Below are 16468 nucleotides of genomic sequence, written 5' to 3' on the forward strand. Positions count from 1 at the left end.
GGCCCGGGCGGGTGGGGGGGGGGCAGGAGGAGGCGGGGGAGGGGCCGGGCCCGGGCGGGTGGGGGGGGGCAGGGGGGGGCGGGGGAGGGGCCCGGGCCGGGCGGGTGTGGGGGGGGGCTGCGGCCCGGACTCTGCCTGGCCGGGGGCAGACCCTCCCCCCCGGGTGGCCGCGGAGCCCGGGCGGGGCCGTTGCCTGGCTCGCCACGCGGGGCTGCGGCTGGCGCTGAGCGGCTGTTGGCTCTTACAGGGGACACGCGTGCGCCAAGATGCAGATCTTCGTGAAAACCCTGACGGGCAAAACCATCACCTTGGAGGTGGAGCCCAGCGACACCATCGAGAATGTCAAGGCCAAGATCCAGGACAAGGAGGGTGAGGGGCTGAAGGAAGCTGGGGCTCGGCTCGAAGGCGGAGGCCAGAGTTGTTAAAGCTGCGGCAGTCACCGCCCTGGGGGGTCCTAATCTCGCCTTGCCAGCTTTATCCTCCAATGGGAGCTGGACACACCCCACTTCTCTAATATGGGGGGCTGGCCCCCTGTCTCTTGTCTTGAACTTGTCTGCTTTGTCCACCTCTGCTCCCCTGCCATGCACCAGGTCACAGACGAGGGGACAGCTGGGCCACATTTCAGTGGGTGACATTGTGAAAATGTTGTAGTCGGTGTTGGAAGTTGCAGTTTTTGCGACAAAATTGTGGCCTGTGACATTCTGACAGCTTTATAAAGAATGGTCCCTGGAGTACCTTCTGTCTGAGCTCTTGGGCTCTGCACTCCTGAGAAATGGATGGTGGGTGGGTCAGCTGAATGATGTTTACCTACCTCTAAAATGCAGCTGCTAAGACATGGTGGTAGTTAAACACCTACACAACATTGCTGCACAGCCCTATGTGCAGCACAACTAAGTGCCCATGTGGTTCAGAGTGTAGTTGTAGCCATGATGGTCCCAGGACATTAGAGAGGCAAGATGGGTGAGGCAACTTCTGTTGATCCAATAAAAGATACTGCATCACCCATCTCCTCTCTCTATTTGGTTCGGCTGCAAATTCAAAAAAATTCATTTTAGTTTGACCCGAAACATGTTTTGAAACTTTTGGTGGAAAAAAGTGTTTTTGTGTTAACCAAAACATTTTGTTTCTTTTGAGGAAATTCCAAAACAAAACTGAAATGTTTTACTACTTCATTTAGGAAGTGGCATTTCAGACTTTGGAATTTTTTTCTACCAAAGCAATTTGCCAAAATGACCCAAATTTGTGAATTGTTTTGATTGACCCGAATCTGCATATATATATATATATATATATATATATATATATATATATAGGTGAGAAGGTTTTGCATAAAAATGTTGTGGAGTTGACACAAGTGCCACCACCACAGTAGTGCTAATCAAGACCTCCTTATGCTATGCTGCTGTGCTACAGCAGATCACTCCCATCAGGTCTGCTGCCTGCTCTTCGAATAATCTCAATGTGATGACAAAGGCAATTCAGTATTCCATGCATGGATGTCTTGTAGGTATCCCTCCTGACCAACAGCGTCTGATCTTTGCTGGGAAGCAGCTGGAGGATGGGCGTACCCTCTCAGACTACAACATCCAGAAAGGTATCGTTTGACTGCATATTACCACTGTAAAAGACTTGCACTCAAGCATGGTTGCTAAACAGTAGCTTAAAGAACCACTAAAGGAAACTCAGCTCTTTCTGCCTGCAGAAGCTATCGCATGATGTCTTCTACAAGCACTGGGGAATGTTGAAGTGAATTCACATCTCAGAAAAGGATTTCAGGGTCATGGTGGATAACTTATAGAATGACTTTGATACAATGAGGGAGCTAAGAGCAAATGTATTCCTTAACACTCTAAGTAGGGGAATAATGACTGGAAGTAGTGAGGAGTGGTGTGACATGATCAAGTGTTAGTAAGATGGTTATTGGGATACTGTGTCCAGCTCCGGTGTGAACACGGACTGGAAACACTTCAGAAAAGAGCTACAAGAACAAGGCACTGTCTTGGAAAGCCTGCCTTAAAATAAGACTAAACAAGCTCTGTCTATTTAACTTACAAAGGTTAGATTATCTCAGGGTGGTAGAAGTACCCACATGGGGACTAAATTTGATAGCAATGGGCTCTAGACAAAGGCATAACAAGATCCAATGAGGCTAGACAAATTCAGACTAGAAATGAGGTGCACATTTTTTAGTGGAGTGTAATTAACCATTGGAGCAAATCATCTAGTGATGTGGATTCTACACCATGTGCAAGTCTTTAAACCAAGATTGGTAAGTTGCTTTACAATGTGCTTCATCTCAACTGGAAGTTGTGGTCTCGATGCAGGAACTACCTGGTGAAACTGTCTGGCCCCTGATGTATACAAAGTCCTTTTAGATCACAATGCGCCCTTCTGGCTTTAAAATCTAAGAATTTGAGGTTTCATGTAAGATGCTGTTGTCTTCTGTGTCTATAGCGTATGGACTCTTAGAAATGGCTTTGAAAAAACTGGCTGTGTTCCCCACTATCCACAGATGACCTGGGTTTGTGGGGTTTAGGCTGGGACACCCGTACGGTGTCATAAGAACCCTAAGGGAGGCCCAGGTGTCTAAAGAACTGGAGTGCTTGTCCATTTGCCTTTCAGATACTGCCGGGGGGGAGGGTTGGGAGAGCCATGACGGTCTGGCTCCGCAATGGGAATTGAGTTAATTTGGGGTTGAGACTGAAACCACCAGAACTGAAGTAGTCACTACTTTCTGTGGTGGTAGCACTTGGGACCTGGAGTCCCATTATGCTCATCCCTCTGCAAACAGGGGGAGTTCCTGTCTCCGTGCCATCTCTGAAATGCTGCTAACTTGGTGCGTTCCTCCTTTCAGAATCCACTCTGCACTTGGTGCTGCGTTTGCGTGGAGGCATCATTGAGCCTTCCCTTCGCCAGCTCGCACAGAAGTACAACTGCGACAAAATGATCTGCCGCAAGTACGTGTCGTCTTATGCAATAGACTCAGCGTTACAGCCTCTGGAAGGGAGTTTAGCCGCTGCCCTCTCTGAGGGTGAACAGCTTTGAGCGGCATCCTTACACCCTTCTTTGTGCTCTGATGTGTAGTGGGTATCGTCAGGTGATCAGTGTGCTAGGAGGCAATTGGTAATGGAATCTGTCATAGAATAGATTGCTCTGTCTTGGCCTAAAGAGCTCAAGGAGGAGCTGGGCTGAGTAACTGCATTGGGCAACTACAGCAGCATCCTGGCAGCTTTAACACCTTTTACCTCCAGCTAATGCTGTATCAATCTCCTAACCTCCTAGAGAGGCTCCTGTTCTGGATAGGTCATCTTCAGAGTCACTGGGCCTGGGATGGGTCACCTTGCCCATTCTGCATGGGACAGAGGAGATGCCATTATTCCCATCAAAGATTGGCAGGTGTCACATTCTCTACTGCACTGGTAGCTGTTCATAAAAATCCCTTTGCATCATAAACCCAGGAGGCTAGAACAAATTTACATTTGTCCTTCCTATATAACTTAAACCTTCCTCATTCTCTTCAGCTGCATATTCTTCCCCTGTGCTTGCTGCCTCTAGTACATATGCTAGTAGTGTTTACAGGGGGGTTGACTGGGATCTTGCCATGCGAGGCAGAGCCTCTTGGGAGTTCCCAACCCCCAGAAGAGTTGACTGCTGTTCTTCTGCCTGTTTCAGGTGCTACGCCCGCCTGCACCCTCGTGCTGTTAACTGCCGTAAGAAGAAGTGTGGCCACACCAACAATCTGCGTCCCAAGAAGAAGGTCAAGTAGAGGGAGCTACCTGTCTTCGGCCCGTGTGGCTACGTGCTGTTGAATTCAAGTCGGGTAGTCAGTCTGCTGCAACGTAGCTTGGTCCTGCATGAGGCAGGGGTGTGTTGAATAAATCTACTTCCAGTGCTCAGCCATGTGTCTGCCATTTATCCTCTGCCCTCTCACCTGCACAGTTGCTTTCACATACTTTAATGCTGTTCAGAACAATGCACATGATCTTCTCTGCATATCCTGTAAAATGTGTTCTCACTGCATGTCTTTTCAACATGAAATACAGGGCTTGATTCAGACACTTCTCTGCCATTCTTAAACTTGCCTGATCCATTCTTGGCTTCCTGCAGTAGCAGAGATACTGTTCCTCTGAACACGTATGGCAGATGGATTAAGGAATTCACAGTGCAGTGTCTGCCTAGCAAACATTCCTGTACAGTAGAAACAGAATTCAGTAGCTAAGTCCCTGCTAACAGATGGACTATGGTTTGCTAAAAGCACCTCTCAGATTCAAGGTGATACCTATTTTCTTGTTGGTTTAAAGGGAATAGCCTCTAGGAGTAGGTTGAAGATTTGTGGCTAGTTTACACCATCCTAAAGTGGCAATCAGGATTGCACCAAAACCTGTTCTGGGGGAGGGGGAACTAGACAGCACATGGGAGATCTCAGACCCCTGTAGTTGGAATAAAAGCCCAGCAGCAGTGAGGCTGCAGCTACAATGCTATAGGGGCAGTGCTGGGAAGACAGCTTGTTTCTCAGCTCCACTGGAAAGGACCATGTCAGTTGGGAAGAGGGGAAATGCCTTTCCTCCTACCAATGTAACTCACCTGACAGGTAAGAGGGGGCAGGAGAGAGTTAGCCTCTTCCCTTGTGTTCTGTCTGAGCGACTGCCTCTTGACGTGGATAGATCCTGGTGCCACACTGAAAAGGCCAACTACGTGGCAGAGTGACAGAGATCAGTGTGTGGTGCCATCCTAGTGAGCTGAAAGCCTGGACAATCTATTTGGGGAATTGTTCGCTCCAATCCAGCACAAGCTCCTGCTCAGATGTACCAGTGCCTGGCTGGTGGCTGGAGTTTGATTTGAGCTTGACCCTAAATCAGCTGCCCTTGTAAGGAATGGGGGTTTACTAGCCCATTGTGTTCTGACATGGGGCTTTTACTCAAACACAAAGATGAGGGGCATTTTCTGGTATGAAATGCAGGTGGAAGGTTCCAGGTTTAGCTCTGCCAATGCACCTCACGCCTGGACTGTGCTCTTGTAGAAGAGAAGAAACAGCATGAGAGCCCCCTGCTTCATGGCCACCTTTCACCTAATTCAGGATTTGAACCTGGCTAGTGCACAGTACAGCTCCGAGGGAAACCGTATTCCAGTTCCTAGCTCAGAAAACGGAGTCCTGGAGCTGAGTGAGTCTCCAGTGCCAGAGCCCAAAAGAGCAGGTGTTGCAGACACCTTGTTCTAAGTGAGGAAATATTTTACCTCGGCCCTGGGCCCTTTCTACTGGCCTTCAACATCCGCTTGTATGAGCTTTAGCCCAGCAAAGTCTGCATCAAGACTCCACTGCAGGAGGTTGCCCTCTGGCTCAGGTGACTGGCAATGGCAGCATGGGCTTGGGAACAAGATGGGGTTTGGAAATGGGAAACCTAGTCCTGGGTCTGCCGTTGGTGTCTCCCTTGGCTGAGTCCACCTGTAACAGGGGGATGATATTGGCTCCCAGGGCTCTAGGGAGAGCTAATTAACTGCAAATGTGAGCTCTGTGGCACGGGGATGGCCTTGTTCTGTTCCTGCCATACCCAGCAGGGTCCTGCTCTGTGCATGTCTAGGTGTGACAGCAATGCAAAGACTGATCTAGCTCATGGGTTTTCAACCTTTTTCTTTCTGTGCCCCCCGCTATAAAAACTCCACGGCCCGCCTGTGTGTCAACAACTGCCTAGAATAGCCCAGGCTGGCGTGGGCGGACTGCAAGTAGGGCAATAGCCACAGGGGCCCAAGTGAAGCCAGAGGTGGCGAGCTGTAGGGGCCCGTGGTGCCCGGGCTCCAGGAATATTCAGGGCCCGGCTCCACCAATGTTCGGAGCCAGGTCTCTGCCCCGGCCCCACCTGCGGCTGCTGCGCACTGCCCATGGAGCGTCTCCTGGCCCCACCTGCCGCCCCGGGCGATTCTAAAGGGCCCGGAGGCCCCCAGCCACCGTCGCCACCACTTGGCAGCGCAGCGGGGCTCAGGCGGCTTCCTGCCCAGCCTCGCTCCCTACGGCCCCGGGGAGGGGGGTGTCTCCGCGCGCTGCCCCCGCCCCAAGTGCCAACTCTGGGCACCGCCAGAAATGCTACGAACCTGCCACCCCAAGGGAAGCTACATTGCTCAGGCTTCGGCTTCAGCCCCCAGTGGTGGGGCTCAGGCCCCTGGGCTCGGGCTTTCTGCCCTGGGCCCCACGTGTCTAATGCTGGCCCTGCCTGGGGACCCCTGCACCCTGCTCGCGGCCCCACTGATCGCTGCGGGGCTGCACCTGTGCTGGGCTTTATGCAGCAACTCAGGGCCGCTGCTCGCTCCCCCCCCGCCGGTCATGAGGCTGCCAGGCCTGCAGGCGGCAGCCGCCTCCCCCGGCCCGCCCGCCCGCCCGTCTCCGCGGCTGCAGCGCCCGGCCGGGGGGAGCCTCCTGCAATGGTGAGCGCGGCTTTCCCCGGGGGTGGGGCCGAGCCGAGCCGAGACGGGCCGGGCCGGGACAGAGCCGCTTTCCCCGGGGGGGGGGCCGGGCCGGGAGCACGTGCCAGTGCTGGGGGGGCCCTGCCGAGCCTGGCCCGGGTAGAGCCGCTTTCCCCGGGCCGAGCCGAGCTGAGCTGAGCCGGGCCCGGGTAGAGCCGCTTTCCCCGGGCCGGGCCGAGCCGAGCCGAGCCGAGCCGCCTTGGCTCCAGCTGCGGCCCCGCTTCCTGCTCGTGCACGCGGCGGAGGCTGCAAATCCCCCTGGTAGCTCGGAGCCCGGGGGGGGCTGGTTTCTGCCCCTGACCGGGCTGGGGTCGCAGCTCCCCCCCCCCCTGCACACACACAGGATCCCGGGCTCGCCTTTGCTTAGCGCTCCTGGGGCTGAGACTGCTCCCATCCCACCCCCGGTGTGTGGGGCTGGGCTGCAGGGAGGGGGCAGGAGGGCTGGGCAGGGGTCCTGGGGGGCTGCATACACTCAGGGTGGTGAGGCGCTCAGACACCAGCTGGTGGGGGGCAGGCACCGGAGACAGGAGGGGGCTGGAAATGGGGAAGCCCAGCTGTGAAAAGCGGCCCGGGGGGAGCAAAGGGAAGTGACTGAGGTGAACCAAGCCAGGCGCTATCGGGTAAAGAAACCCGTCTACACCAGCTCCTCTCAGCCTGCCCCGGGCTGGGCCCCTTCCCACTCTCCGGGCCGAGAACCCTTGGTCTGTACTGAGGCCTTTCTCTCCCTTCCCGGGGTCATAACTTCAGCCGAGGGGGCTCCCCCCTCCGCCCCCCAGTTGTGCCCCAGCAGAAGGCTCAGGAATGCCAGCCCAGTTAAGGGGATGTACGAATAGAAATGGCCCTGTGTTGACAGTCAAAAGCTGCATTATGCACCCGGCCCACCTGGCCGGTCTTCATTCTTCTGCCACCATTTGCCATCAGTTGGGTCTGTGGTGACATGGGATCTTTACTGAGCCGACCTGTCTTAACCCTTCCCCCTCCCGCTGGTTCATTTAGGCCACGAATAGCCCAGGGATAATGTTTCAAAGCGAGTAAATACAAAAATAAGATTCTTAAAAAATGAGCAAACAAACCTGTTTTTCCCTCGTAATTCACGGTCTCAGCAGAGCTGGCATCTTTGTGATGCGAGTTGGTGCTTTGTGACTGCGAGTCAGAGCTGCAAAATCCCAAGTGGAAGCTCAGTTTCCCCCAGCAGCCCTCCTTGAAATAAAATTGAGACGAGGGACAAAACAGGAAATACTTTCCTTACATGCACAGGGTCCCTGTGGGACTCCCTGCCACAAGATGGCACTGAGACCAAGAGTTTAGCAGGAGTGAGAAAAGGGATTAGGCCTGAATGTGGGTAACCAGATCTGTGCTCATCTCCTACTCCTGGGGGAGTTCTGTGCTGAAACATTAAAATTCTGCACACAATATTTTAAAATTCTGCAAAATTCTGCATATTTTATTTGTTAAAATAATGCAATTATTAACAGATAATTTATTTAAACTATAGTACAGTGGATGGAGAATGGGAGTGGGGGGCATTGGAGGAAATCCCCAACCCTCCTCTGTCTAATAGTAACATAGCTAGTATTGACCCTTTACTTCTAGTTATTAGTCAGAAAATATATGCAGCCATATGCTCAGTGTTACATCATAGGCAACTGAAGACCAAGCAAGGGCTGGGGACTCAAAGTCACAATTTATACTGGCTACTGACCATCTCCAGAAAGGTCAGTAGCAAACAGTTCAGGGAGCACATTTTGATAGGAAATTTTTTCAGTCCAAAAATTTAGACTAGTTCTAATCACTAAAGCGCCATAATCATTTCTAAGGTCATACTGTCCTTTACAATCACTCTGGCCATGTAAAGGAGCCTTAACTTTTTTACACCTGTTTTATACTCCTGGGGGAATTCACTAATAATGGGAACAATTCACTACACAGGCAGGCTGCTACATTCTTCTCTGCCTGAGGCACAGCGCCTGCCCCACACTTATCTCGTCAGAAACATCCCAAAGCCCTGCCCCTCCTCGCCGAGCGTGCCGCAATAGTGAGTGAGCACTGAGAGGGACAGAGTGTTTCTCTCTCTCACACGCATGACTGCCCAGCCCCCTCGCCCCAGTGGTGATTTACCTCTCTACTGGCTACTCTGAGCACCCAAAACAACCTGCCTATGCTGCTGGGGAGGGATGCGTGACTGCTCTTGCAGCTTACCTTTGCTTCCCTGTCAGAAGTCATTTTTCTGTGGGGAAGCAAAGAAATCTGCGGGGGCCATGAATTCTGCACATGCACAGTAATGCAGAATTCCCCCAGGAGTAATCTCCATGTGAGTAGAGTACATGAATAGCTAGCGCTAGAATAGTAACTATTAGAAAACAAACCCTCATGCTACAGGGCGCAAGCCAACCTATGACCACTGGGGTCAGGAGGGATCAGGTCATCCTGTCTCTGCCTTCTGTTCCTTCCTCTGATGCTGCTGGGGTTGGCCCTGAGGAGAGGAATCTGACCTAGATAGGCCGCTGCACTGCTCCAGCCTGGTGATCCCAGGAGGATGCCACAGTCAGTGCCTGCTGCCACACTCTCAGGTGTGCGCCCTCTAATGCCTGTAGAGCTTGGGCAATGGCACACTGGGTGTGGTTTGAGCTCCTTGTGGGCAGTGCATGGAGGATCGTTAGGTCGGAATTTACTGTCCCCTTTAATTGGGTGGGATACCGCAAGCTAAAAACTCCAGCCGGACAGCGTGTTGCTAAGACAGCGCTCCCTCCCGCTCACTCTCTGCCTCCCCCCAGCCCTCGCCCCATTTGGAAGCAGAGGCGTTAGGGAGCGGAAGGCGCTTTGCTAAGCCCTGGCTCGGAAAGTGCTGGAATTGTGCTTTGGAGACTTGTCAAACACACAACCCGCTCGGAAGGTCGCGAGGTCGCGGCGCTGGCTGCAGACGGCGGGGCGGGGGCTCCCGCAGTGCTGGGTGAGATGGTGTGAAACCTCCATCACCCGGTGAGGGGCTGCCCAGCCCTGGGTGCTCACAGGTGGCTGGGCGGTGCTCGTGGGAGTCCTGGGCGAGGCTGGAGCAGAGCCTCCTGGCTTGGTGCTGGGGGCCAAGGAGTCGCTCAAAGGCGATGGGGCTTGGAACCGGAGAGGCCGGCCGGGGGCTTTGCCAACAGGAAAGAGCCTCTGGAGCTGCCAAGTTAGAAAACGCAGCTGTTGTGTGGGGGGCTGGAGGCCTTGCCGTGCACTAGACCCCAGCACGGTGAGAGCTCTGGGGAGGCTCCACGCACGCACTCAGGGCCTGCGGCTGCTCCGCAGCTCGGAACAGGCCCATGGAAAGAGGCTTCGGGGAGCCCGTGGAACCTTCTTCTGGAGAGCGAGAGAAACCGGATCCCGCAGCTGCGGCAGCGAGGACTCTGGCCCCAGAACAGCTGACCCTGAGGCCGTGCACTCCTTACCGGGCTCCCCACCCCGGCCTCCCTCTGAGGAGCAGTTGCAGCCCCCTGCCCCTCTGCCTCGGGCTTGGCATCTGAGAACCCACAATGGTGGGCCGGAGTGGTGGGGAAGTGGGAGTGCATGCAGGGGGGTGGCCGTGGCCATATGTTGGTCACTGGTTCGAATCCAGCCCCAGGTTAGAGGGGATGGGGTGGTACCTGGTACTGGGGGAGCCCTGGGGTGCTTTCATCTCCATGGCCCTGGCTCCAGCCCATCCTTCGGTGGGCCCCATGATGGGGACCTGCTGGGTCAGAGCATGGGATATTGAGACATTCCTCACTACAGCCCTGGGTTCCAGCTTATCCCTGTTTTGGGGCGACTGGATGGTCACAGGGTTAGGAACCCCTAACTCAACAGGGTGGAGAGCCTGTCGCCAGCTCCAATCTGGGCTCATTTGGGGGGACTGGCCGGCTTGGGGGTTGTGGAATAGGACATGGGGCCTTTCCCATCCAGCTCCAGGGCAGGGGACTGGCTGGCTCAGGCAGGGAAATGGGACACGTGGCCTTTCCCTTTATGGGGCGTGGCTCAGGGGGCCGGGAATGGGGCACGGGGCCTTCTCCACATGGGAACCCCAGGGAAGCCCCAGGACGGCAGCTGTCACATTGTGGCTGGGTTTAGTGCCTCAGTCCCTGGGTGGGGAGCCCCGCAGGGCGGAGGACGAGGTGCCCCATCACCATACAGCGCCCTCCTGGGGCTGGTCGAGCAGTGGAGGGGCTAGTTGGGGGGGATGCACCAGGGCCTGTCTCGCTGGTTCAGAGCCATCCGGGAGCCCGTTGCCCCAGGCCGGCGGACACCCTGAATCTCACACTGTCCCTTTGTCTCCTGCTGGCAGACGGACGACGCCGTGAAGCTGCTGCTGCGCCGCTTTTACACCCTACAGGGGGAGCGGGTGGAAGCCTATCGGCTCTTTGAGGAGTAAGTGACCCCAAGGCCAGGGGATCACTGGCGGCTGTGGGCTCTGGCCCTGGCTCCCTCACATGCCGGATCCCATCCTGTCCTCTGCCCCGGTCGCTCTTAGGGGGATCCACACCCTGGCGTATAAGGGCAGGCCCAGCCCCGGGGCTGGGCGGGACTCCGGGGTCTCAGCCCGCGTGGAGTGTGTATTTGGGTGCAGACTCTGCCCTGGCAGACGACGCAGCCCCAAGCCGGCTCGGGGTGGGAGGCAGCACCCTGCAGGGACTTCTCCTTCCAGCCCCCAAAACGAGTGAGGCTAACCCCTGCCAAACAGGGACTTTCAAGCAGCTTCTTCCTGCTGCTGGCCCGCCCTGGCCGCTCCCCTTATTCCCAGGCAAACAGGTGGGGAGGGGGGGTGTCACTCCACCTGGAGGCCCTATCCTGGCCCCTCTGCCTGCGGGGGGGCCCCAGCCTGATGCTTCCCACTGCCCTCTGCAGCCTTCTTCCCCTCCCACCTGTGGCCCAGGGGCATTGGAGGGATTCCTGGTGGGGAATACGGGGCTGTTCCCCTGCCCCATTGACCTTAAACTCCACAGCTCCGGGCGTGCTGGCCCTGGGGCCAGTCCTCCCTTGCTCCGGTGCCTTGTGCCCAGTCTGTAATGTTCGGGTCTCCCCGCCTGGCTGCCGCTTGCTGCCCAATGCCTGGGCCTGGCCCCTGCGGGCTGGTATTGAACTCCGGCTGGCCAGGGGGACCCAGCAAACCAGACACCTGTAGCCCATTTCAGCGACGGCTGGGAGATGATTTACTCGTCCGGATCCAGGCCCTGGATTGTAACAAACAAACCAGCCCCAAGCCAGGCCAGCGGAGGTTAAGCTGTTGGGCCTGGTAATAACCCTCAGTAATGAGCACTGGCAGCCAGCGGAGGGACTAGCTGCTAATTCAATAATATAGTGGAAAGGCTGAAGAGGAAAATACCTGAGCCGCTGACTGCAGGGGTCATGCAGAGGGTAGGGAGGGGGGCCGTGCGCCTCTCTGCGGCACCGAGCTGAGAGCAAAGGCTTTGGGGCTACGAGTCCCTGCCTGCAATTTGCTGCGCCTGGAAGTTATTACTGTAAAACCCACAGACAGGCCTCCATTACGCCAGGTGCTGCACAGAGAGCCAGGGAGAGACTGTCCCTGCCCCAGGGAGCATCATTACCCCATTGAAGGGCTGAGGCCCAGTGGCCCACACAGTCAGTGGCAGAGCTGGGATTTGAACCCAGGTCTCCTGAGGCCCAGTCCGGGGCACTCTTGGGGGGCTCATTCATGTCAGGTGACCAGTTGCTTTGTCTGGCTCACAGGGGCCACCGGGCGTATCTGAGCAGCGGGCCGCACTACGACTTCCTCCGCTACCGGCAGCTGGTGCATGAGATCACACTGGCCTTCAGCGGCATCTCCCGGGAGATCCTGCAGATCAAGGAGCAGCTCCAGGCAGAGCACGGGCGGCCGGATCTCGCCCAGCACCTGTCCAGGGTCCAGCAGAAGGAGAAGGAGAAGCTAGAGCTGGTGAGAGGCCCCTGTCTCCTCCCCTTTGCGCTGGGGCCTTGATTTACTCACAGAGCAGGTGCAGTGCCAGCGTAGGATCCCCGCCCCCACCCTGTAGGGCCCCTCCTCCCCCATCCTGTAGGTCTCCTCCTCCCACATGCGCCGTCCAGTCTTCAGAGCCCCATCAGGCAAGGGGGCCTGCTGGTGCCAGCTGTGGGGTGGGGTTGTACTGTGGACGCTGCTTCCTAGGGGCTGGGCTGAGCCCTAGCAAACTCGTCTCATACAGCACCCCCAAGCCGCGAAAGGGCAGGAGCTTGCACTCCTGGCTACGCTGGGCTAGTATTGTGTGTGAGGGTGAGGCCCCGGCCGAGATCAGGGCCCGGTCGTGTGGGGCACTGCACAGCCCCAGACTCTGCCCCAGAGAGCTGCCAGGCTGAACAGACGAAGCGGGGGGAGCAGTCGTCTCCCCACGGCTATGCAGTAGGTCGGTGGCGTTGCTGCTCATAGCCCTGGGGCCCAGCCGCAGCCTCTGCTCGATTGGGCAGCGGAGCATTCGGCGTGAGCCTCTGCTCCTGTCCCTCTCCTGTGCTGGGGGGGCCTTCGGTACAAGGAATCGAGGGGTGGGGGCCGGGGCGAGGTGGGGTCACTCTGAGCCTGCCCCGCCCTGGAGCCATGTGGCTTTGGTGTTATTAATGTGTGCGGCAGCCTGGGGCGCCCAGCCGGGTGCCTCTCTGTGGGTGGGGTTGGTGTCTCCTCCCTTGACGCCGCCTGCCCTCCCCCTTGCAGACGGCCCAGCTGCAGCTCGCCAGGCAGAACGTGCAGGACCAGCCCGGCGTGCCGGCCCACCAGCAGGAGGTGCAAGAGCTGAAATACAAGTAGGTGCCCTGGGGAGCTGGGCGCAGCAGCACCACCCCATTGCCGCCCACGGCACTCTGAATGCCGCATGCTTTTGAGCCCCATGGTGGGGAGGGGGTATCGCCTCCCACCATAGGGGCCAGCAGGAGCCCCCCCATGAAGCCAGGCAGGCACGGCTCCAGCTGAGCGTGTGGCAGGATGGGGGGGGTGAGGGCTGGGGGCTCCCCCTGTACACACTCCCTGGGCACCCAGCTCCTGGGTTCGAGGGGGCAGGGTGTGGAACTGCTCTGGCTAAGGCAGGACGTGGGCTAGCTCAGCGCCCGGCAGCCTTTGGGGAAGGAGCAGGGGGGAGGCGCGCCGGCTGTTTATTTGTGTAGCGTTTTGCGTCTCGGACCCTCCAGGGCTGGACGTGACCGGCCGGGAGGAGTGGGGGGAGTGTGAGCTCGGGGATGGGATCCGCCAAGGGGGCGGTGGAGCGGGCTGGACTTGGCATGTGCTGCGCCAGGCCCTGGCAGCTCCTTTATCATCGCCTTTCTTCAAGGCTGGGGCTGGAGGAAGGGCGCGGGGGGGATGAAAGCGCCTTCCCCAACCCCTCGGCCCCCTCTCCTTAACCAGGGCTGAAGGAGACCCAGATGGTGCCTTCAAAAGCTCTCTTGTTTGTAGGCCCTCCGGATTGTTTAGCGCTGCCGCATGGCTTTGGTGCTGATCAGCCTCTCCCCGGCCGAGTGTTTCATAAACAGCACCGGGAACGCGAGGCGGCCCAGATAATACGCTCCATATGGCCTTTATTTATAGTTTCCATCCGCTCTCCTAGGCTAATTAAAACCATTGAGGCAATCAGCGAAATTCTCCAGGACCTCAAGTACGATTCGGAAGAAGCCGAGTGATGGGTCTCCCCGTGGGAATGGCCGGAGGAGGCGGGAAGCGCTGGAGGGGCTCTTGCTCACGTCGGGGTCTCGCTCCCCATGGCGGGATCCTCTCCCCAGCAAACCCCTGCGAGAGACATGTCCAGGGCCCTCTCTGCCAGGCGGGCAGCGGCCTTTGCAACGGAGGAGCAGCTCGACGCTGGGCTGTCCCAGCACAGGGGCAGGTTTGCAAAAGGGCTCCACAGCCAGCAGCTCCCAGTGGGAACAATGGGGAACCCCCCTCCCGTGCTGAGTGCAATGGAGAACCCCCCACTGAGAGCATCAGGAGCTTAGGGGGCTGAGCCCCTTTGACAAGCTTTCCCCTAGCGTCCAGTTCGGTGCCGGGTGGGTGCCCTCGAGCCCGTCGGGCAGCCGAGACATGTCGCTGTCTGTCCAGCAGGGCTGAACGCCCCCTCCCCCCAGGCCCCTTCCCCCGCAGAGTCAGGGGCCCTCTGAGTGCAGACAAAGCCAAACCTGCAGATTTGGGGAGGGATCTTCCAAGTGCCAAGGTGGCTGTGGGGGGTTTCCATGCTCCTAAATCCTCTGGGTGCTTGGGAAACCCCTCCCCCCCTCCCCCGGAGCAGCAAAGTGTTTTAACCACGGGCTGCGACCTCTTTCAAGGCAGTTTGTTTTAAGAACGAAGCAAAGAACTCTGGCGTTATGAAGGCAGGTAACGTTCTGCGGCGGGGTCTTGTCCTCGCTGACTGAGGTGGCGGCGCTGGTTTGGGGCTCAATAAAAGGCAGGCTGGAGCTCAGAGTCCTGTCGCTGTCTCCTTCGCTCAGTGAGATGCCACAGGTGCTGCCGCCAGCCCAGGCTGGTGGTGCCAGGGGCTGCCCATCACCGTGCCCTGGAGGGCCAGGCTGAATGGTGAGAGCGTCCCCTTTCGTACCCAGGCCCCTGGGGCACCCTGGCCACTGGCTGCTCTGGGAACTTAAATTGTCTCCCCACGGACCTTCCCACAAGCACTGCGCTGGGCACCCCACAGCCCTGCCCACCTCACTTCTGCCTGGCCTCTGCAGTGTGCCCGGGAACGGGCGAGGGGCACCTGCCCCATGCCCCAGCCAGCTGGTCAGATGCTGGGCCAGAGCCAAAGACAAGGTGGGCCGGGGCTGTGCCAGTTCCTCCACAAACTCAGTCCTGACCGGCAGGCCCCCTCCCCCCCCCCCGCATTCCAGCCCTGGGCTCCCCCCGCTCTGCCGAGGCCCCTTGTCATAGGGGAGGTGAGGCACAGTCCAGGCGTGTGACCGGTGAGTCATGCGATCCAGCCAGGCCCTGGGGAAGATGTGCCCTTTGGGTGGAGCAGAGGAAGGCGCCTCCTGGAGCCCTGAGACCCCAGGGTGGGGGCAGCCCAGTGAGGGCGTGACCTGGGCTCCAGTGGGGGGGCGTCGGGGGGGGGGGGGGGGGGTGTGGCAGGGAAGGCTTTTCGCTTTCTTCTTGGCCAGCCTGGAGGGGTAGGGTTCGGGGAGCAGCCCCGGGAGGAGGGCGGTGGCGTCTCAGCCAGGAGGGAGGGGTTGCGTCTGCAGCCATGTGTAACGCCTTGGTCGGCTGGACCCCAGACGGGGCAGCTTGGTTTCAATACTCGTTACTGGGAGAGCCAGGAGGGACATGGGGCTGGGGTGTGTGCAGGGCCGCCCCACGCCAGGAGAAGGGGTGCAGCGGAGCTGGTGTCCCCACTACCCCTCAGGCCTGACCTCCAGCCCTCCTGCTAACCTGCCCTGAGCTCTGCTGCGGCCCCTCAAGCACACACAGCTCTGCTCACGTGCACATGCACATGCACGGCTCCCTTCATGCAGCTCCGCCAGGGCACCTGAGGCCTGAGCCCAGCACCTCTTCGCTTGGGCCTGCACCAGTGCTGGGCGTTCAGTGCAGTGCCTTGTCACACCTCCCCTGGGAGCGGAGCTGGAGCAGGAGCACCAGCGGGAGCAGTCCCGTCCGGCAGGGCCTGGGCACGGGGCTGAGGGGTGTGTAGTTGGCCGGGCCGTGCTGCGCATCACACTCAGGCCCGGGCTGCACACACTGCCCTGATTTAGTTAACTGGGGGGCAGACCTGGGGTGGAGGCTGATTTGGTCTGAGTCCTTTATTGGGGTTTAACTCAAACCAGTTCCTGATCGACTCCCGCATCACCAAATTATCCCTGAGCTGGCGCCAACTCAGAGCAGCCAGGCGGCCTTCGGCACTGCTCTAAATACACTAGTTTGAAGTCACACCTTACGTTAAACTGGTGCACGGCTGTGGAGACAGACGGACACACACACACGCTTTTACACTCCCAGCCCCACGTGCCAGGGGCCGGGGGCCCCTTGCTCACACCCACTCAGGCCAGATCTTTTTTCTTTCCTTTATTAAATAAAAGGAAGGGGGTGCAC

The 16468-nt window shown here is 57.8% G+C and overlaps 2 protein-coding genes across 3 annotated transcripts in view; both read left to right on the forward strand.

Moving 5' to 3' along the window:
• Positions 1-3896, forward strand: part of UBA52 (ubiquitin A-52 residue ribosomal protein fusion product 1) — a 4454-nt gene extending 558 nt beyond the window's left edge. For both annotated transcript variants that reach the window (XM_026654941.2, XM_026654942.2), the window contains exons 2-5: positions 248-369; positions 1508-1594; positions 2855-2957; positions 3673-3896. In XM_026654941.2, the coding sequence (XP_026510726.1) occupies positions 267-369; positions 1508-1594; positions 2855-2957; positions 3673-3766 (387 nt within the window). In that variant the 5' untranslated portion in view covers positions 248-266 and the 3' untranslated portion in view covers positions 3767-3896. The remainder of the gene's footprint in view (positions 1-247; positions 370-1507; positions 1595-2854; positions 2958-3672) is intronic.
• Positions 3897-6996: 3100 nt separating this feature from the next.
• REX1BD (required for excision 1-B domain containing) lies at positions 6997-14842 on the forward strand. Its single transcript, XM_024209818.2, is given in 6 exon segments — positions 6997-7017; positions 7020-7076; positions 10754-10836; positions 12157-12361; positions 13127-13215; positions 14010-14842. Coding segments are annotated over 6 exon segments (528 nt in total). The 3' UTR covers positions 14083-14842.
• The last annotated feature ends 1626 nt before the right edge of the window (positions 14843-16468 follow it).

Source organism: Terrapene carolina, unplaced genomic scaffold, assembly GCF_002925995.2.
Source record: "Terrapene carolina triunguis isolate 2854851 unplaced genomic scaffold, T_m_triunguis-2.0 Scaffold194, whole genome shotgun sequence".
NCBI classification, from domain to species: Eukaryota; Metazoa; Chordata; order Testudines; family Emydidae; genus Terrapene; species Terrapene triunguis.